The following is a 22,557-nucleotide window of genomic DNA, read 5'->3' as shown; positions in this document are numbered from 1 at the left end:
CTCTTCGACATATGGGCAGATAAGGGATTGGGGAAATTGGATTCCACCCTGTGGAGCATGGCCTTAATGATTTTACTCTGGAAAAAGTTCAAAGCGGGTAATACCTATTGTTTACTTCCGTGGTCATTAGAAAACTCACGAGGCGCCTTTGAACATGTAGTTTTAAGCAATCAATTTTTCCATGTAACTTCTAAGATAAAATAGTAGTAAAATGCAACTTCTTCGAGAGTCTCCTTTCCCAGTCAACCTAATAGTATTGTGTATAGAATTATTGGGTATAGGCCAATTAGATTTTAGAGAATAATTTTTTAAGAATGACCATTTCAATTTTATAGCACATCTTATAACATTAAATAGATAACAGGAATAATTGTTTTTTAAATCATCTGTTTTTTGTTGATAATATCCTCTCATCTACATAAAGAAAAATATAGATCAGCAGAGTTCTGTGTATCCAGTTGATGTAGAATTGGTTTTAAGGCATTAAGCTCTAAGCTAAAAAGATAAGAGAAATATTAAAATATATATTTGGTGTATCTGATTGATGCTTACCTGTTAATATAATTTTGGCTTCTTGTAGGTTCTGCAAATCAACAAGACTTTTCTTCAGGGAAAAGTGAAGATTTGGGAACACTTCAGGAAAAGTCTACCAAAAGCCTTGTTATAGGTCCTCTTGATTTTCGCTTGGATAGCAGTGCAGTACATAGAATTTTAAAAATGATTGTTTGTGCCTTGGAACACGAATATGAACCATATAGTAGACTAAAACCAGGTTTGTTTTTGGCTTAATTTTGAATCTCTTGCCAGTTGATTTGAATGACTGTATAATCCAATTTGTTGTATTTTGCTAACTTAACGTTTTTAGTATGTTTTGCCTATCTGATTTTCATATATTTACTTGTTAATTTAAAGAGTAAACTTACATGTGGAAGTTATGGGAGAGGTTGGTATTCGAAAATTATTTGCATAAGTATGTGCTTTTTTTGCCAGCATTTGTCAGTATTGTATTGTCACCTTTTTGATACTCTTTCCCTTGTATACTCCTGAAATATGACCATTTTTCCACTTTAGTGGATTCTAAGGAGGAGACATGAAGAAGATGGGTTTTAAGCATATGAATTTAACATTCAAGAAAACTTAGGTCCTACTGGTAAAAAAAATTTTCTATGTGACTGATATTTTCTGCACGGTATAAAGATATGGTTATCACAGTTTCATAAAACACAAATTTCCTTTTCATGCAATGAAGCACTCTAGAGCAGGACATAAGAGTATAATGAGGGAGTATAGAATAATAAAGACCTCAGCCTGTGGCATCAGGCTGAGTTCTGACCCCCACTTCTTACTGACCTTAGGAAGTAATCAACATCACTGATTTTTCCATTTCTCTATCTCTATGAGTTTAATTATTGCAATAGAGTTGGTTAAATTGTCTCCCCAGTATCCATTCTCCTCTTATAGTAATAGAAATTTCTGTGGTAGAAATTTTCATGATAGAAATAAAGACTTCACTTCCCAAATGCAGTCATATGACTAGGTTCTGGTTACTGGATGGGAGCAAAACTTCATGTGAATTTTTGCGACAGGACTTTAAAAGGAAAAGAGTGTGCCTTCCTTTTTTTCTTTTTCCCTTCCTTCTTGCTGGAAAGCAATTATAATGGCAGGGCTGGACCTGCTAGCTTCAACTCTGAGATGAAAACTGCATGCTGAGGATGACAGAACAATAAGATAGAGAGAGAGCGCAAGTCTTCAGTAGTGTGGTGGCACCATGGATCCTCTAGACTCAGATTGTTGAGTGAAAGAGAAATAAGCATTGTTTTTGTTGACACTTATGTTATTTTCTTTTGTCACAGCAAATTTACTGTTGTCCTAAATGATACGCTTATAGGACCTACTTCCAAAGACTAATGCATGTAAAATCACGTAACATAGTGCCATAAGTGCTTGATATGTTCATGCATTCATTTCTTACACCTTGCTTGAATGCCTGCTCCATTGCCAGGTACTCTGATAAGTGCTAGGATAGTATGTACAGAATGGCTAGAACAGAAAACTGTGACAACACCAAATGCTGGGGAGGACATGAAGAAACTGGATCACTGATTCATTGCTGGTGGAAATATAAAATGGTACAGCCACTTCTAAAAACATTTTGGCAGTTTTTAAAAAAACTTAACATGCAGCTGCCATATAGCCCAGCAACTGCATTCCTGGGCATTTATCCCAGAGAAATGAGAACTAATGTTCACACAAAAAACAGTATATAATTAATTTTTCTCATGTTAAAACCCAAGCTGGTAGGTACTCCAGGGGACTAGGGTGACTCTGTTTCATGATGTGGTCTTAGACCCAGAATTCCTTTTATCTTGGTTTTCCACCATCCTCTGAGGTATACTTCATCTACATGGTCAATGTTGGCTTACCATTACAGTGTCTAATTTTAAGCAACAGGAAGGGGGAACAAGAGAAAATGGTAGGCATGTAGTTTCACTTAATGACATGGCTCTGTCATCTTATTGACCCAAACTTAGTAACATGTCCCTGCACCCAGCAGCCAGGGAGGCTGGAAAATGTATTCTCTAGACAGAGTCCATATACCTCACTTAAAATTCAGAGAGTTTTATTGCTAAAAGGAAGAAGAAAAGACTGCAATTAGCAATCTCTTCCACAGTGGAATTACGCCACACACACACACACGTTTATAGAAAATGAATATTTATTTGAAGCAGTTTATCATTTCAGAAATATTTATGATCTCTATAAAGAAACTGCTGCTAACTGACTTTGTACAGGCAGTTCTCTGAGTAGTTAGCAGTTCCCCTCCACTTTTTTTTTTTTAACTTCGTTATTGAAGTGTAAGATACATACTGGAAAGCACACAAAACTAAGGGTATGGCTTTGCGAATTTTGTAAACTTAACCACATCTATGTGACTAACTGTTCAGGAAATGGAACCTTACCAGCACTCCAGTATTCTCCTTCTTGCCCTCCTTTGGTTATTACTCTGAACCCCAAGGGTAACCACTCTCCTTACTTCTAACATCCTAGATTTAGTTTGGCATATTTTAGAATTCATGTAAATGTAATCACACAGTATATACTCTTTTGCCTGTGGCTTTAGCTTACATTATGTTTGTGGGATTCATTCTCATTTCTTTTTAGTATCCCATTTTGTGAATATACCATAACTTATTTATCCATTTTACTGTTGATGAGTATTTGGTTAGTTTCTAGTTTTTGGTTATTATGGTAGTGATGCTACCAACATTTTAGTACATACCTTTTGATTAACATATATACTCATTTCTGTTGGGAATTTAAGGGTGGAATCACTTAGGTAAAACGATCATATATGTTCACCTTTAGTAAATATCTCCAAACTGTTTTCAATTTGGTTGAATCACTTTACACGCCTACCAGCAGTGTAGGAGAGTTTTAGTTGCCCTTGATCAGGGGGTTGGCAAATTATGACTTATTACCTCTTTTTGTACAGCTTATGAGTTGATAATGGGTTTTGCATTTTAAATAGTTGGAAAAAATACAAAAAAGATTGATATTTTGTGACACATGAAAACTATGTGAAAATTAATTTTCAGTTTTCATAGGTAAAGTTTTATTGGAACAGATAGTCTTGCTCATTCAGTTATGTTTTGTCTGTGACTGCTTTTGTACTACAGTTGCAGAATTGAGTAATTGGGACAAACTGTATGACCCACAAAGCCTAAAGTATTTTTTTTAAAATTAATTAATTAATTTTTGGCTGCATTGGGTCTTCATTGCTGTGCTTGGGCTTTCTCTAGTTGTGGTGAGCGGGGGCTACTGTTCGTTGTGGTGCACGGGCTTCTCATTGCGGTGGCTTTTCTTGCAGAGCATGGGCTCTAGGTGCACGGGCTTCAGTAGTTGTGGCTCGCGGGCTCTAGAGTGCAGGCTCAGTAGTTGTGGGCCATGGGCTTAGTTGCTCCACGGCATGTGGGATCTTCCCGATCAGGGCTCGAACCTGTATCCCCTGCATTGGCAGGCGGATTCTTAACCACTGCGCCACCAGGGAAGTCTCCCCTAAAGTATTTTCTATATGGCTCTTTATAGAAAAAGTTTGCTGATACATATTTGCCAACTTTTAGTATTCTTAGTCTTTTTCATTTTAGCTTTTCCAGTGGATGTGTAGTGCTACCACATCGTGACATTATTTGCAGTTATCTGATACCTAACGATGTTAACTTGCTCTTGAAATAACTTTTGACCATTTGGATATATTATCTTTTGCTTGTTCAAGGCTTTTTGCCCATTTTTCCATTGAATTATTTGTTTATTTTTGATTTTTAGGTAGTTTTTAATTTTTAATATGCTGTGGGTACAAGTCCTTTGTGCATATACCTATGTCTATCTATGTGTCTGTCTATGGCAAATATTTTCTCCTAGTCTGTGGCTTGAATTTACATTATCTCAGTGGTGTTTTTATGAAAGGAAGCTGTTATTCTTTTAATGACAGAGATTAAAAATTTCTTTAAAATATTTAAGAAATATTTAAAAATATAAAACAAAATTTTACATAGCAAAGACATACATTTCTAGAGTAATTTATTCTTGTTAAAGGCAACACTTTTACGGCTGCTTCATTGTTGAAAAAAAGAATTTGACCTTAAAATTTGGAGAACTAATTAATTTTTTAGTTAATTAAGAAAATTATTTAAAAATAAATTTTCATTGAATTTTTATTATTTCATTTTAGATATTAAGGGTGAAAGTGAAACAGTGCTGAATCCTGAAGAAGTGGCATCTTTGGAGGAATATATTCCTACTCGACATACAAGTGTTACTCTCCTCAAATGTACCTTCACAATTTTCATGGCTGAATTCAACTTGCTGGATCATTTGCTGCCTGTCATTATGGGAGAAAAGGTATATTTTGTCATTCACTACTTGTTTTCTCATACATGTATATTTATTGGTCCTGTGATATTGTAAGAGGAAGTTGATTAAATAATAGAATATCTGTCTATATATAATAGTTATCCATGGTGAAGTTAAAGCAATGTAGCTACGATTATTAATTCTTAGAAAATAATTTATCTATATTATATAAATAAATAAATAGATTAAAAAAATAACCTCAAGCTAAGGCTCTATAAAGAAATGTTGAAGAGCATTTGCCTCGATGTCAGACCATGTACAAGCTCTGACACCTTAGGACACTGCTTTATATCTCTAAGCCTTGTTTTCGTTTTCTGAAAAACAAAAGAAAATTATATTTTTCATGTAGGCTGACAGAGTCAGCCAGTAAAGAAGCAACAAGCCCAGATAGATTCAGATAGTTTATTACTTACATAGACAGCAAAAGCAAATCAGTAATGGTGTTGGCTTGCCTTGTCCCTTTCAGGACAACCCTGAATCTAGAGCGCCAAATGACCTGCAGCACACATGGTAGGATACCTTGTTGACAAGGACTCAGTTCCACACTGCAGCTAAGCATTTATATAGCCTACAGCTGTACTCTGAGAGAGTAGATGGAAAGCCCCGTGAATGAGGGATGCTGATGAGAAAATTTCCCCATAGCAGCATTTCTCAAGATGAGAAGTCGACTGAGAAATGGTCTTTCACCAGTTCTGCACAAGACCACCTATTTTCCCCTGTTCTGATAATATCATAGGGTGCTCCACCAAGGCTTAGGTCTTGTGTGTTTTAGCCTTGCCTTGTGGGCTACATGGATTTTAAGATTGTCTGGGTGCTGGCATAGAGCAGTTCCCCCAAAGTACCTAGCTCCTAGAATGATTTTGAATATTCAGTGAAATAATGCATGTAAACCATTTTGCACATATTAAGAACCCAGTGATTATTACTGTGTTTCTTAATGAGGACTTATTAGATGCTTAATATTTTAGGTCCATATACAATGTATTGCTTTCTAAGTCTGCCATATACATATAAGGTATTATCTGTTATCTTTAATTTATTATTTTGGGGGTTATATTTCTTTTAATGGTGACATGATGATGATTATAGAAGTAAAAATAGTCCTAACTTTAAATAAAAAGAACTTATGGAAGTATGGCAGAGAATTAAGATATATCAGTTTCATTTTGTATATTTGCTCTCTATCAACCACTCATAATCGTTCATTGTATTGCTGGGTAAAGAGATCATCTGGGGAAAATTTTAGTGGAGAAGAATTAAAATATGACAGTATAGGCATGAACTTTAAAGTAACTATGGTTAATAAGTTCAAGAAAGAGACAAAAAAGTGGAGGATTTCAAAAGACCTCAATCCATTAAAAAAAGAATGAAATGAAATTCTGTAGCTGAAAACTATAACACAAACTAGAAATAAAAGGATGGAAAAAGATGCATCATTTAAGAGCTAATCAAAGGAAAGATAGAGTGGCTATTTTAATATCAGAAAATGTAGAGCTTAAGACAAGAGGTATTGATAGAAGTAAAGAGAGTCATTCCATAATGATAAGTGTTGACTCAAAGAGTGAACAGTAGATAATTCTCAGAGATATGTTGAATGAAAGAAGGCAGACATGAGTATGTACTGTGTGATTCTGTTTAAATGAAGTCAAAGAACAGACAGAAGTGAGAATAGTGGCCACCCCTGGTGGGGATTTGATGTTACCTGAGAAGGGATATAGGAGACACTTCTAGGGTGCTTGAAATGTGCGGTGGTTACATACATAAAAATTTGTTGAACTCTATGTTTAAGATTTTGTGCTTTACTGTATATTATATCTCAGTAATCCAAAATAAAGTCCCTTAGTAAAGTAATTGCTCAATACGTGATGGTTTAAAAATTATTAATGAGTCAAAAAGGAAGAACTGTATCTTCAACTTATTTTTAGGCACAGTGTTTCTCAATAATGGTACTATTGGCTTTTTGGACTAGAGAAGTATTATGTAGTTTTACCATCTTTACCCAATGCCTGCTAAATGCCAGTACTGTTCCCCTATTATTATGATAATGAAAGACAGACAAAACAATTAAACTGTTCTTCCCACACCTCTGGATGGAGGGTCATACTGTTCCTCATTGAGAGCTACAGGTATGGGAATAAGTTCAAGGGCTGGAAGGGGTGGCTTGCTAATTGGGTTCATACCCTGGACATGTTGAAATTTATCTGCATTTACTTGGAAGCTTAGAAAGATTCTGTAACGCTGAAAATACCAAGCCTACCTCAAGATTCTTAGGACTTTATGAGCCTTTAGCATTTTTAATATTAGTAGATATGATGTGGATCGGAAATTTTTCTGTCCTGCAAACTTTGCTTATTGTGAGTATCTTTCAGACTGTCTTGAGTAGTGCACTTAGTCGTTTAGTCATCTAAATGTGAATAAAGGGAAAGAAGATAAAGGCTCTGGAATATCTAGGATTTTTTTTGTGTGAATTATTGAGCTTAAGAAAATACCTTCAGTGTACTGAGGCACGTTGTGACAATATTCTAGTTGACTGAAAAAATAAAAAGCTTTAGCTAAAAGGGCACTGATAATTTCACAGTAAATAGGCATTCTTTGAAATCTGGGATATACCTAAAAATATGTAGAAGGTGTTTCTATTTGGTTACAGTAAGAGAGTCCCATAGCAAGGCATCATTTCTAGGATGATTTGATATCACTGCATAATGTGTCACTCTGAAGCTTGTATAGAGGGCATTGCACATCAGTCACTTTCTCCTGAAATATAAAATGAACACTATTATTTTCTAGAACTCAAGTAATTTCATGAATACTACAAACTTCCAGTCTCTTCGGCCTTTGCCATCCATTCAGATACTGGTGGATAAAATTAATCTGGAACATTCTGTGCCGATGTATGCTGAACATTTGGTGCATGTGGTCAGCAGCCTTACTCAGCCTTCTGATAACCTGCTTCATTATTGCTACGCACATTGCTACCTTAAGGTATGAAAAGTGAATTTTCTTGTGTATTAGTATTTGGTTGCCTTCGGGAGAATTAAATAAATCTTTTTTTTCTTGGAGTTGTAATTTTACAGAATTAGTACCCTGTAAGATGAGATTTAAATAAGATATGATAGGTATATTCATTATTCAGCATAATTAATATAAAAATAAAAGTGTACCTATTTTAAAGATTTCTTCAATTATTTGGTGTTAATAGCTTGATATTTGTAAGATAATAGTAATTATAATTTTTGAAGATTGTATATATCATTGATTATAAGCAATGTGTAAGAGCACTAAGGATGTTTTAAAAGACTCGTGATTTCTTTGAGGGGAATATTTGTGAGAGACAATGTTTTATAAAGCGAGTTTAACACATTTTTTTTTTAGTCATTTTCCTCTTATTGAATTCATGTTAATTTCTTAATGCCAAGGAAAACTTTATTACTTTAAATCAAGTTATGTAAAGTTAATTATTGGAGACTTTGCTCAGCTCTTCCATCTCTTTTTTTAATAAATATGTGATACATCCCACTATAGGTACTTACAAATAGATAAACTCAGATGTTGAGTAACAAGTGTTTTTGCTAAGCAAATACACATGTATAATCTAAGTAGAGATAGCATGTACCTAATTAAATTCTGTTTTATGGACTAAAGGAAGCTATGTCAAGTTGAAATCAAGAATAAGTACTAAAAGTGAGAGAGTGGCATGGACATGTATACACTACCAAACGTAAAATAGATAGCTAGTGGGAAGCAGCCGCATAGCACAGGGAGATCAGCTCTGTGCTTTGAGGGGTGGGTAGGGAGGGTGGGAGGGAGGGAGATGCAAGAGGGAAGAGATATGGGGACATATGTATATGTATAACTGATTCACTTTGTTATAAAGCAGAAACTGACACACCATTGTAAAGCAATTATACTCTAATAAAGATGTAAAAAAAAAAAAAAAGTACTAAAAATGCACTAAATTTTATGTAAAGTAGTGAAAATTAGAGAACTCCAAAAATAGACTCCTGGCTTTATTGTTTCATGCTTTATAGTTTGATGTTTTGAAGTTCTTAAATATTTGTGTCCTTGTAGAGTAAAAAGAAAGCAATTTAAAGATATTAGTTTTAGATCACCTCCAGGCATATTTAAATTTAAGATGTTAAAATTTGATTGTTTTCAAACCATGTAGAGTGGAAAAACTCATCTTTTTCTAGATGTCCATGCAAAGCCCATTTTTAAGATGATGGAGAAGGAAATTCTACTTCCTTGATGGAGGAGTTGACAGTATTATGTTACAAAGGGGTGTGGACACAGGAAAGTACGATTCTTTGGGGATCATTATTATAATGATCTGTAACAAGTGTTTTATGTCATGCGGAGAGTAGCAGAAGGTGTTTTTGAAAGTTAGATACATACTTGTGCTTTTTTATTCACTCCCACAATTAATACACTGAGGTGTATGACTTTTTTTTTAAGATTGGCACAACTTGAATATCAGGTTATATTGTTAAGAGTATTTGCCTTGTTTTATCAAAGCAAGTCTAATTTTAGGCAGTTCTTTCCAAGGTATTCTACTTACGTGGGATTCATTCATTTGGTAAGTACTGAGTTCTTTCCATACTGCAGACACTCAGCATTGAAGATGAAACAGGCATGCCCTATCCTCAAGGAAAATGGTCACCAAAGCTATTGGTCACCAATATGGTTGTCATTCATACTGACATAAAAGTTATTGGAATAGTTGTTTACCACTACTATTTGTTAATATGTTAAATGCTCACTTGAATTTCCAGGGAAATGTAAAAGTTACAGTGTAGTCCAGATAAAGTTTTGGTTAGTTTGACTACAGCTATAATGGATAAGTTAAATGTCCCAGGAAGTCAGGTGTTGGGCATAGTATAATATATGTAGAAAAACTTTTCATTGGTATTAAGAATATTGAATACTCTAAAAACTAAAGTCTTTAGTCTTGACCATTTGATTACATTAAAAAAAATTTCATTGCATTTCTGATGCTTCTTCAGTGGCCTAGTACATTTTAAAAAAACTTTCAGGACTTGGTAGAGAGTTTTAGTTTTGTGACTGTTTGGAACTGACTAAAAATACCGATTTGTTTTAAAGTTTATAGCAGTTCATGTTACTTGGGATGATTACTGTAACCTTTGAGGAAGTTTTCAAAGTTTAATTTTCATTATTACAGTGTTGAAATATTACAGTGGAAGATTTAAATGTCTACTTCATGTGTCTTTGGCATTTTAGACTCAAGTAATTTTCAATTAAATACTCAAATAAATGCTTAAGTTTTAAGTTTGTGTACGTAAATGTGACTGTATTGACTATTTGACAAAATAGTATATAGTTCCCACTTCATGTAATGAAGTTTATTAATTGAGAGAGTTGGCATGGAAGAAAACATGCAGGTGAAACTTTCATATGTCTTACCAAGTCCTCTGTATTTAAATGCTAAACCCATTTTTGAATAAGTGTGGCATCAAGTAGCTAAGACATTGAAAGTCACCTAAAGTTTGAAACATACATAAAAAAGAAGTTAGTGAAAGCATTATGTAAACTATAGAAAAATGTATAAATTTAAGGCGTTTTACTCATAAGGATCAGCTATGGCAGATGCTTCAGAGAGATCAGGAAGGTTATAGTAGAATCAAAACCCTTTGAATTTTTTGGATTTGGGAGTTTTTGACCTCCAGTAAATAGTTTTCCCTGGGAATTTCAAGGAATTGTGCTTTCACACATGGCTGGTGGATATATAATTGGTATCATTTTGGAGAGTGCTTTCGCAGAATCTAATAAATTTGAAAACTCATCTACCTTATACCGATCCATTCCAATTTTCAATATATATACTATAGCAAGGGCCAGCAGACTTTTCTCTGAAGATTCAGATAGTAAGTATTTTAGGCTTTGTGGGCCAAGAGGCAAAATTTAGGATATTGTGTAGGTACTTAAATAATAGAACAAATTTCCATGAATCTTGAGTTGACAAAATTCAAAATGTAAGATAGGACTCTTTTTTTGTAATATAGTTTTACTAACGAGAAGAAGGAATTCTTTTTCTTCGGGTAACATTTCACCTAATTGGGGTTTCAGCTTAGTGTTCCCTGTCATCAGATCAGTTATAAATGTACATGTGTAAAAACTATTCTTAGCTTGTAGGTAGTACAAAAACAGACAGTGGTTAGAATTTGACCTGTATACTGTAGTTTGTTGACCCTTGTCCCAGAGAAATTTTGCATGTACAGATATGTACAGCTATAGGTCTATAAATACCCACATGGATAGCTCTCTGAGGCATAATTTTTGGTGGGAATGTCAGGAAGCGTAATGGTATGTATAGTATGATACCATTTATGTAAATTAAGAATACAAAATAGTGCTAAAGATTGTTCACAGATATAAAAGGGTTTATAAAGGTATAACAAAAGGGCGGGATACGTTCTGAACTCCTGAAAGTAGATTTGGGCGATCTGGGCATCTGGGCTTGGTGGGGGGCCAGTGAGACTAGCGTGAGGGTCATGGATCAGGTAAACTTTAGTTATGTTGTAAGGTTTTAAATTTTTTAATAATTTTATTGAAATAATTTACATACCATAAATTCACCGTTTTTAAAGAATAGAAATTGGTGATTTTTAGTATTTTCACAGAGTTAAAGCAACCATCACCACTATCTAATTCCAGAACATTTTTATCACCCCAAAAAGAAACCATTAGTATTTACTCTCCATTGACTCCTCCTGCCCCCTGTAAACACTAATCTCTTTCTGTCTCTGTATTTGCCTATTCTGGATATTTCATATAAATGGAATCATACAACATATGGTTTTTTGTGGCTGGCTTCTTTCGCTTAGCATAATGTTTTTCAAGGTTCATCTATTCTGTAACATGTATCAGTACTTTATTACCTTTTTATGACTGAATAATACATTATATAGATATATACTATATTTTGTTTATCCATTTATCTGGTTGGTGGACATTTGTGTTGATTCCAATCCTTGGTTATTACAAATAATATAGCTATGAACATTCTGTATAGGTTTTTGTATAAACACAGGTTTCATTTCCTTTGGGTATATACCTCGGTGTGGAGCTGCCTGTTCTATGGTAACTCTGTCTTTAACATTTTTAGGAACTGCCAAACTTTTTTTTCCAAAGGGATTCTTGCATTGTTTTACTGTCCCACTAGTAGTGAATTAGGGTTCTTATTTCTCCATATCCTCACTGACACTTGTTACTACTGTCTTTTTGATTTTAATCATCTTAGTGGTTGTGAAGAGGTATCTCCTCATGGTTTTGATATATGTTTCCCTAGTGACTAATGATGTTGAGCATTTTTTTTTCATCTGCTTCTTGGCCATTTGTATATCTTCTTTGGAGAATATCTATTCAAATCTTTTGCCCATTTTAAAATGAAGTTATTTTGTCTTTTTATTGTTGAGTTGTAAGTGTTCCTTATGTATTCTGAAGGATTTTATTTCATTAAAAGTACAGGTGACAACATGACATTCATTTAAAAAATTCTGGGTGATGAAAAAAATTACTTATTATTTATTGTTTCCTCACTTAAATTGTTGGTGGAAAAAAATTAGGAGAAAATACTTAATTTCTCTCCATAAGAAAAGAATATAAGTATCAGTTTCAGTCCAGAGTTTCTTTTTGTTTCAATGGATACATGAATAGAAACTAGATTTAGAGGGTTTAAGGAATGAGTAGGCAATGAAAAAAAAAAGGTGGCATTTTCCAGCCTACTTTTTCAAGATTTTTGCTGATGACAGATGAGAAATGGAATTTTACTGATGGTTGGAGGGGAGAGGTAGTGATGAGAAAGATTGTTTTTTCTTTAAGAGTAAGTGGTGAATCAGCCATATTTTTTTGGAGAGGGGAAGCAGGGAATAGAGGGAGGAAGCAAGGCAGAGTGAAATTGTGAGCTAATAGATGAGCTAAATCAAATGAAACATCATATTGCTGTTCCAGCAATAGGTAATTATGAAGAAGTCCTTTATCCTTTTTAGACTTCATTTTTCCCATATGTAAAATGAGGTGATTTAGTTAAATTGTTTTCTAATTGGATTTTTTAAAAGGTGGCACTGCATATTTAACTTTTCATTTTATGTCATATGTAAGTCATCTTAGTCAAGTTGGCATTTCCTTCAGCTAAAACTTCTATTAGTAGTTGCACTTACTGCTTCATACATTCTTGATGCCTCAGACTGTTGGTTTGCAGTGTTATTAATAAGTATTTTTATTCTATTTCTGAATCTATGGACAGTCCTGGTGAAAACAACCTCAATTCATACTGTGCTGGTTTTCCTTTTTCTAGATAAAGGATTTGTAATCTTGGTCAAGGGTTGTTGACGAGTTATTCGGTTATATAGGTATGGTAAATCTGTGTGTCTTACTGCTGTGATTTAAAAGAGAGAGTTGAAATTGGTTATTTCGAAGAGCAAACACAAAACTAAACAAACAAAAAAAAGAAATAATTATTTTTTATGGTTCTTTTGAAATAATTATTTTTGATTTCACTGTAATTTATACTTGCTTGAATGTTCTCTGGAGTCATCTCTGGACAACATGTACATTTAGTAAAAGCTTAAAAAAATTACAGAATAATATGCAGGACCTTCCCCAAAGTCCTTTGCAGTTCTGCAGACAACCAGCAGGGGATCTCCTCAACACCCAGTTTCCATCTGAGTACATTAATGATAGTGTCTGTGATTATACTGTTGGGACATTTATAGAATATTAGAAGGTGGCTTGAGAGCGTTCTTAGTTGAACACAGATAATCTAGTTTGATAAAGTATTACCCTGGTTCATACTCTAGAAATATTTGGAGGTTGGGCATCGTTTGAATAATCATGCTTTGTATTAAGTGGTATTAATAATTGCAAATTTCAGAAACTTTTAAATACTGGCCCTTTCAGAGGAAATATGAAATGCTGAAATTGTACAGTGCCCAGAAGTTCTTTGCATATAGTGTTGCTTAGAGCAAGTCTTCAAAGAATATATATGTGGAATAACTTAATTTTTAAGGCTGATCAATTAAGTATTAGAAACATACTTTTTTCTTTTTCTTCTCAATTCTTTATTTCTTGCATCTTGGTTAATAGTGGGATTTATAGGAATCAGTAGGTATATCACTTTCATTTTTCTTGATAGTAATTAAGTAGGTAGGCCCTTTGAAATGCAGTTTTTCTTTGAACGTACAAAATTCTAACTAATGTCTGTTTTCCAAAATGTTACTTCGTTCACTGAAAACTGACTTTACAGGAAAAGATTTGACATTGTCAGTTTGATGAATGGTAGGAGCAGAATAGCTTTTTGAAACCGTTGGGAAGCAGTTTAATATTACTTTCTAAGAAATTGATCATTAGTTTATGTTCATTAAATGAAAGTATTTTGTATTGGAAATTAGTTACTGAGGTATTTTAAACATGTTTCACTGTAGAATTTAGCAGCTAATATTAATCCTAGAGATAAGAAAGTTAGTGCTTTATAAACCCAAGGAATAAAAAATAATAATGAAACATAAATGTTGGGGTTAAACTGCTTTTGCATGTTGTTGGAAAACAGTAACTCTTTGTTTTGTATCTCTGTGTGTCAGTGTTTCCTGTTTGAAACATTTACTTTATTGAAAATAATGGAAGAAGAAATATCATAATCAGTTCTCTGCAACGTTTCATGTAAAATGTGATGTTACATTGATTCTTCCTATGAAGGCAAATGTAGTTTTCAGGAATTTCAGGGAATGCTTATAAAATTTTTGAATGTGATCTGCTAGTTTTAAGTATAAACTTATAAGGAGTAATTTATGCCATGTACCAAATTTCTTGAGGTGAAAAACCTCAGCTCTACCATTATTTTTACAAAAGAAAAGGGAAAAGATGTAACATTATTTAGGATATGTTTGGATATCCTTTTTGTGTGTGCATACCGTAAGTTGAAGGCAAAATACTTTTTAAGATTGTTTTTGTTGTAGTTAATGTTCTTTTAGGAATAAAATGATATAACAATGATTTACTAACAATATCTGTGATGTGCACAATGTAGTCAGTTTAACAGAGAATATGTGCATTTTAGCAGACAGTAAAATGCGAAATGAGAATTATGTATAGAAATAAAATGTGAAACCTAAAATTGGTCAAAAGAAGAGTCATCTTGCAGGGATATGAAAGAAATATTGTGTACTTAAATTTCTTAATTCTGACTTAATGTCCTATTTAATAGAAGAAAATGTTGATGTTTGGGAAGTGGAAAAAGACATCAGAACATATTTAGTGTGCAGCTGTTGTAGAGCAAATTGAAACTGACATATTTCATCCTGTGCTTACTAAAACTTTGTCTCTGTGAACATTTGGATCTTTTCTTTTTGTTGCAGATATTTGGTTTCCAGGCAGGACTGACCTCTTTGGATTGTAGGGGATCTTACTGCGTACCTGTACCGATTATTCCCTCTTTCAGCACTGCTCTTTATGGTAAACTTCTGAAACTGTCCACATGCTGGTAAGTATTGTGTTAAAGTGTGGTTTATGGTAATTTTCACTTATTATCTTAGGAGGGGAAAAAAACCCAATCGTATCCGTCTTATGCCAGTGTGTTAGTTTTATATAAAACCTTAGAAAAATATGTGAAGTTAATACTTCATGTATCTTTTTTTTACTGAGACGTTAAAAATCTCTTTTAAATGTCTGAAATCTATTAGGTTATAGTATTTGTGGTGGTGATAACTGTTGTTGGGGTAATAACTATCAATCCATATCACAGCTATAGTAAAATGTTGCTTTTTCACATTGTATAGGAACTGCAGGGCAAGTACTTTCTTTTTTTTTTTTTTCTTTTTTGAGAGGTTACAAAGATTTTTTAATAAGTTGCAAATTAATATCAAGGCCAAAGTATTTTTCAACTAAGTAACAATTTCATGTGTATTCCTAACCACTGAGAAAAGTATACCCATGACATAGATTTAGTATATTTGACATGTCTGTTTACAGTCACTCTGCATTTGGGCAGAAACTGATTTTAGCCCTTACTTTCATTTAGTATTGGATTCCTTTATTTGGAGGTCATTCTTCCTGAATTAAAAGAGATTTATAGAAAGAGAGTCAATAGTTACTAATCATACCTTTTTCTTTTAGTTGAAAGCAGTGTTTTTAATATTAAAGAAATAATTGTTTAAGTATATGAAATAAGATTTAGATAAATGAAATTATATTCTGGTGAAATATTTCTGTATTTTAAAATTTGGATCATTTCAATTATTGGGAATACATCTTTGCTTTTTCCTCCTAATTAGTATTAAGCTTATTTTTGTAGGATGTATTTTCATTAGTTACTTATGAAAAGCAACAAAACTTTCAGAAAATAGATTTGACTTCTTTATCTAAAGTACTTCATTTGTTAACAATATAGTTCCTTTAATAATATATAACTTTTAAAATGAAATTTGTAAAGTAAATGCTAACATTTTCAAAGAAATTTGCCTGTTGATTCAGAAAATTAAAAAAATATAGAACTTGAAGTTAATTCGTATTGGAACCAGTTCTTCTATAAAGTGAAATCACTGTTAAATTATTTTATTCTTAATTTCTCTTGATAAGTTTAATTTTGTCCTTAGTCATCCATAGTCCTCATATGGCACTTATTATGCTGTGTAGAGAATCACTTTTCAACTTTTTATTGTTGTTTACATGTTGCATTTGAGCCAAGTATTATATTCTGGTCTATTACAAAATACCATGGGATATGTCTCAGTTGATAAGTCAATATCAACTTTAATAGATATTTGTATCTGCTGATTTATTTATCACTCAAGACCCTAAAATTTTATTAGATACAATGCAGTTCACCGTGGGAAATACTTAAGTTCTTTTTAAAAATAAAACAGCCAAAATTTCCAAAGTGAATTATAGTCTTTATATGAAAAAAGTTGAATATTTAAATAGGTAAGGCTTATGTCAAGGATGTGTAAGGCTTGCTCTAAATATTGCCAAATTTGGTTTAAAATATATCTGCTGACATCTAAATGAAAATATTCCAATTAAATACTAAAAGCATGAGATCACAGAATGCTAATATTTATTTGGATGTGATTTGCTTTTTTTGTAGTTAAGACCACTTCTACATTATTTCAGTGGTATTTCTGCTATGCTTTACAGAAGTATGTTGTTTTGAAATAGTTTCTTTAAATTGTTTTCCTTAGCAAATACAAAGTAAGCTATAATTATTCTTAGCAACTCTAAATTGAAAGTAATCAATACAAAACTCAATAAATTGAGATGTATCTTAGTTAAATGAAATGAATAAAATACCAGATAAAATACATCATATAATACTTGAAATAAATAGAAATCATATGAGAACTGAGAATTCTATTTAACTGTTGCAGTGAGTGAGGATTATGTCAGCTCTGTCCCCATTCATGGTCTCTCCCTTCCTCAAATTATACAAGCTGTTTCATTTGGACTTTTAAAATTCACATTTCAGAGTTTCTTAAAGCACATTTATGAAGCTGTGTTTATATTTCATGCAGTAATGAGAAGAGCATATTTACTACAGGCCACAGCATTTGAAACAAAGGCATTTTATAGCACATTGAAAATTTTTTAGTTGGTATGTTTGAGTTAGTAATGAAAATCTAGATTTTACTTAAATCAGCAAAATAGTGTATACTCTTTGTTTTAAAATATTTCTAAATTGAGATATTAATTATATATGAAGCTGCAAACAAATAATATTTAATTTAATCAGGTTTGGTAATTTTTAAAATACGTGGCTTAAGTAACATTTAAAAAAAGTTATTTCTCTCCCGTTTAAATGTTCATGTTAATATATTTTAACCTGAATGAGCAAGCTATTACAAAACTCCAGTTTCTTAGATTTAATTTTTTCAAAATATTTTGGTTACATTGTATCTTTCATTCTATATTACATAGTTTTCAAACATACAAAAATAAACTTTTCAAAAAATTTTTTTTCATTTTTTTATATCAGGTTAACTTTAGCTCTTTTAGTTCCTTTGAACAGGACTGAAATGTGTAGGGTGTGGTGAGAAAAGCAGTGACCAATAATAATTAATGACATAAATCTTGAGCAATTAATTTAAATTTTAACTTGACTTTTTTTGATATGAGATGTTTAAAAAAGGGCAGTAAATGGTTGGTTAAAGGACAATAAAGTATCATAGCATTGTTTTTGCTAGCAGAGTTAAGCATTGGTCTACTGTCCATAGTTATTTTAAAAATTTCTACAGTGATAATGCTTTTAGGCTTTTAGATATATTCTTGGCCTTAACATTTTTTTCAATACAGAGAAATGATAAACATTTCAACTCTTTCAAAATTTCTGATTTAAATATTAATATCTTATAGAAAAGTGCATATGTTACAGTGTTTCATAACTGAACTGAATGCTTGGTAACCAGCTGAAAGATCAAGAAACAGAATATTACCAGCAACCCAAAAGCCTCTCTCTTTCATCCTCCTCTAGTGTTAACCATTATCCTGGTATCTAATAGCATATATTCTTGGATTTAATATAAATGGAATCATACAACATATATTCCTTTTTTGACTGGTTCTGTCACTTAAAATAATTTGTGAGATTCATCTATTCTGTGTAATGTAGTTTTTAGATAGTTTGCCTTTGTCACTATACAATGTTATATGAACATTGACGATTTACACATTCTTGATCTGCAGTTTTAATTTAAAAATAGGTGCCTGAAGTTTGTGTCAATTTCTTTTTTTATTCCTTTGCTATTTTTTCTTTCCGTTAAGATGCTTCAGTTGTATTAGGGGACATCAGATGTCATTAAATATTTTTCATTTTTCTGTGTCTTGATGGGCATTGTGCTAAGTGTTGGGATTGGGGAAAGAATAAAGTAGAATGCAGTGAGGGTAAAAGATATCCCCTCACCAGGAAGACTTACAGTCTAGTAGGGGAGGACACAGACACATATGAAAACAGTTGTCATTAAATTGCAAAATTGAGGCTTAAGCAGAATGTCTTTCTTGTTAGTTTAAAAAAATTAGAGAATTTCTCTAGGACCTCAGGAATGGCTTCAGAAAAGTGGCCTTGGAATTGGGCTTTAATGGCTGAATCAGTTAGATATCCAGGTATTCAGAGGCTGGTTAGGGTGTAGAGGCTTCTAGGTGACAATGTTGTCTGGACAAAGTCAGGGTTAGTCCATTCAGATCTGTGAAGGGATACAGTGGGAGAGGAATTTGGAAGACTACTTTGGGCCTGGACTTGTACACAAATAAGGATGTCTACACTTTTTAATATGAACACTTAAAAATAGTTAAACCAGTTAATCAGATATTCATTAGTCCCATTGCTTTCTGATCAGGCTGTTAAACTAACAACCATAATGTAGTTTCAAGTTCACTTTCTCCTATAATTGAGGGTTCAAAAATATGATCTTATTTATAAATAAATTTTGGAAGTTCAGAGAAAAATTACTTTGGCTTAGAAAGTCATGGAGAAAATGGAGAAGGTAACTTTCAAGCAGGTTATTAAAGAATGGGTAGGATTTGAAAGAGAATACTATACTTTTTTATACAGTGTTAGGCACTTAGTTTAACAAAGTTTTCATAACAACCCTGTGAGGTTAGGTGATATTCCCTCTTATAAAACTAAAAAACTCAGGTTACATAACTTGTCCAAAGTCACATAGTGGCTGGACAAGGATTCTCATGGAGGGTTATTTGATTCCAAAGTCCTTGATCCCTTCCTTACCCGAAAGGAGTGAAGATATAAATTATCTTTTATTAATCATCTTTGAAAAGCTCAGTATACTTTCTTGCCTTATAGTAAATATGAATTTCCATGTGTAGAGAGGCTAGTTATGATAGTACAGCTAATAAGTCTGAATTCTCCTAGTAGCAATTAATAGTATATAGATACTACTGTGCTGCTGATCTCGTAGAATTGAAGTTCATTAGAGTTAGGTGGAATCTTAGGTATTATCTCAATTTCTGAGTCGTTATGACATAGCTTTGATTTATGGTCATCTATCCAAGGCTTGAACATTTTATTCAAAGGGAGTTAGCTACTTTCTGAGGCAACCAGATTCATTGTTGGGCAGCTCTAAAGCTCTTTCTCATATTGAATCAAAATCTGTTTCATGTTTCTTCTTTTTCATAATTATTCCTTATTTATGTCATGAGCCATTTTCATACTCATAGGAATGTGGGAAAACATGTATTTCTTTACAAGATTAAGGGATCCATTCCTTACTTAGCACAGTGCCAGATAGCTTGGTTTTGACTAGTGAAGTTATTGAACAGTTTATTTGTGGGAGGAAGATGCTTCTGTGGAATCTGTGTTTGAGTTCAGTGTTAAATAGGAAATACAGGATTTGGTGCTAGTAGGTTCATGGTATTGATGGGGAGAGGTGAGGCAGATACTGATCCTTTTGCCTCCCTGAAATGGAAACTGAAGCAGCCATTTTTCTGCTGTAACACCAGAGTAAATGCTTTTAGCTTTAATGGAAGCTGGACCCTTCAAGTATAACAAAAATGCCCATAATATTTATTAGCAAACAGAGAATGAGTAACCCACCCCACAGGACTGAAAATGGTGTTTGCTTAAGTGCCCAGTTTGAGGCCTTAGGAGCATAGAGTTGGGTGTTTTTAATGTTCCTCGAGATAGATCTTTTTAATTCCCTTGTTTCCAAAGCTGTGTTTATTTTCATCTGTCTGCTTTTGTGATTCACATTCTCTGTAGCAGAATGTCTTAAAACTGGTAAGATTTAACTGAGATGTTAATTCTCTTATCTCCACTTGAGTGGCAGCAGCCTGATTTTCAGCTTTGGTTCTTCTGGCATCTGGAATATGATTTCATGGAATGTTTTGAACTGAAAAGAGACACCTACATCATCATTTACAATCTTTTCATTTCAAAGATGAAAAAACTGAATCCCAGAGAGGTCAAGTTACTTAGTTAAGAGCACACAGTTAGTATCAGTGCCTCGATTTGATTTTCATTTTCTTGATTCAGGGCTCCTTCAACTGTATCACACCGCTTTAAAAATTATTATTATTTTAATTTTTATCATGGTAAAATATAACTAACATAAAATTTACCATTTTAACCATTTTTAAGTGTAAGTTCTGTGGCATTAAGTACATTCACGTTGTTGTGCTGCTGTTACCACTATTCATATTACCACTTTCCAGAAATTTTATATTCTGTACCCATTAAAACAATAACTCCCATTACTCCCTTCCTTCAGCTCCTGGTAACTACTATTTTACTTTCTGTCCCTATGAATTTGACTATTTTAGATACCACATGTAAATGGAATCATTGAATATTTGTTCTTTTGTATTTGGCGTATTTCATTTAGTGTAAAGTTTCAAGATTCATCCATGCTATAGAATATATCAGAATGTCTTTCCCTCCCCCATTCCCCCCCTCCTTTCCTTCCTTTCATTCCTTTTTAAGTTTGAATAATATTTCATTGTATGTAAATACCACATTTTGTTTATCTATTCATGCATCAGTGGACATTTGGGTTATTGCTACCTTTTAGCTATTGTGAATAATGCTGCTGTGAACATGTGTGTACAAATAATCTGTTCGAGTCCCTTCTTTCAGTTCTTTTGGGTATATACCTAGAAGTAGAATTGCTGAATCATATGATAATTCTATGTTTAATTTTTTGAGAAATTGCTGTTCTGTTTTTCACAGTGACTGCACCATCATTCCCATCAACAGTGCACGAGGGTTCCAGTTTCTCCACTTCCTTACCAACTCTTGTTATTTTCCATTTTTTGTTGATAGCCATCCTATTGAATATGGGATTATATCTCATTGTGGTTTTGATTTGCATTTCTCTAATGCTTAGTGTTTTTTTTTGAAGTATAGTTTGCATACAATAGTATGTTAGTTTCAGATGCACAACATAGTGATTCAGCATTTAAATAAATTATGAAATGATCATGGTAAGTCTAGTGACCATGTTATCATACAAAGTTTTTACATTATTATTGATTATATACCTTATACTGTATATATATCCCCATGACTTATTTATTTTATAACTGGAAGCTTGTACCTCTCAATCCCTTTTACCTGTTTCACCCAACCCCCTACTTCCTCCATCTTTTCAAGTGCTTATTGGCCATTTATAATCATCTTTGGAGAAACATATATTTAAGTCCTTTGCCCATGTTTAAATTGGATTGTTTTTATTGTTGATTTGAAGGTGTTCCTTATATATTCTGTATATTAATCCCCTATTATATATATGTGATTTTGTAAATTTTTCATCCAATTCTGTGGGACTGTATTGCTTTTCAATGTTAAGTCTGTTTACTTTAACTCCAAAGCCAGAAGCTGAGTTTATCTCCTTTATATCATTTACTTTTTGTTTGAAATGTTAACTTTTAGATTTGACACAGTTTTTCTTAAGAATTGGTATAGCTTAAGCAAGTAAAAAGTGGTAATGTGTTTATTTGGAATAGGTCTACTTAATTTGGGGAAGAGAAGAAAGAGATGAATTTGTTAGAATTCTTTGGGTTGTTTACAAGTTTATCTTCACAGTATTTTTTGCTCTTACTGTTTGTGAGATGGCTTACTTATAATAGATTGTTTTTCTGCAAAATGATTTTGTAACTTTTTGTGGTATAGGGAGATCTTTTTCTGCTTAATTT

The 22,557-nt window shown here is 32.9% G+C and overlaps 1 protein-coding gene across 11 annotated transcripts in view; it reads left to right on the top strand.

The window, feature by feature from the left end:
• Positions 1 to 22,557, top strand: part of VPS13B (vacuolar protein sorting 13 homolog B) — a 766,991-nt gene that overhangs the window by 91,409 nt on the left and 653,025 nt on the right. For all 11 annotated transcript variants that reach the window (XM_059902238.1, XM_059902239.1, XM_059902241.1 and 8 more), the window contains exons 13-16: positions 581 to 772; positions 4,730 to 4,899; positions 7,699 to 7,893; positions 15,279 to 15,403. In XM_059902238.1, the coding sequence (XP_059758221.1) occupies positions 581 to 772; positions 4,730 to 4,899; positions 7,699 to 7,893; positions 15,279 to 15,403 (682 nt within the window). The remainder of the gene's footprint in view (positions 1 to 580; positions 773 to 4,729; positions 4,900 to 7,698; positions 7,894 to 15,278; positions 15,404 to 22,557) is intronic.

Source organism: Balaenoptera ricei, chromosome 17 (genome assembly GCF_028023285.1).
Source record: "Balaenoptera ricei isolate mBalRic1 chromosome 17, mBalRic1.hap2, whole genome shotgun sequence".
NCBI lineage: Eukaryota > Metazoa > Chordata > Mammalia > Artiodactyla > Balaenopteridae > Balaenoptera > Balaenoptera ricei.
This window is presented reverse-complemented; position numbering and strand designations above follow the sequence as displayed.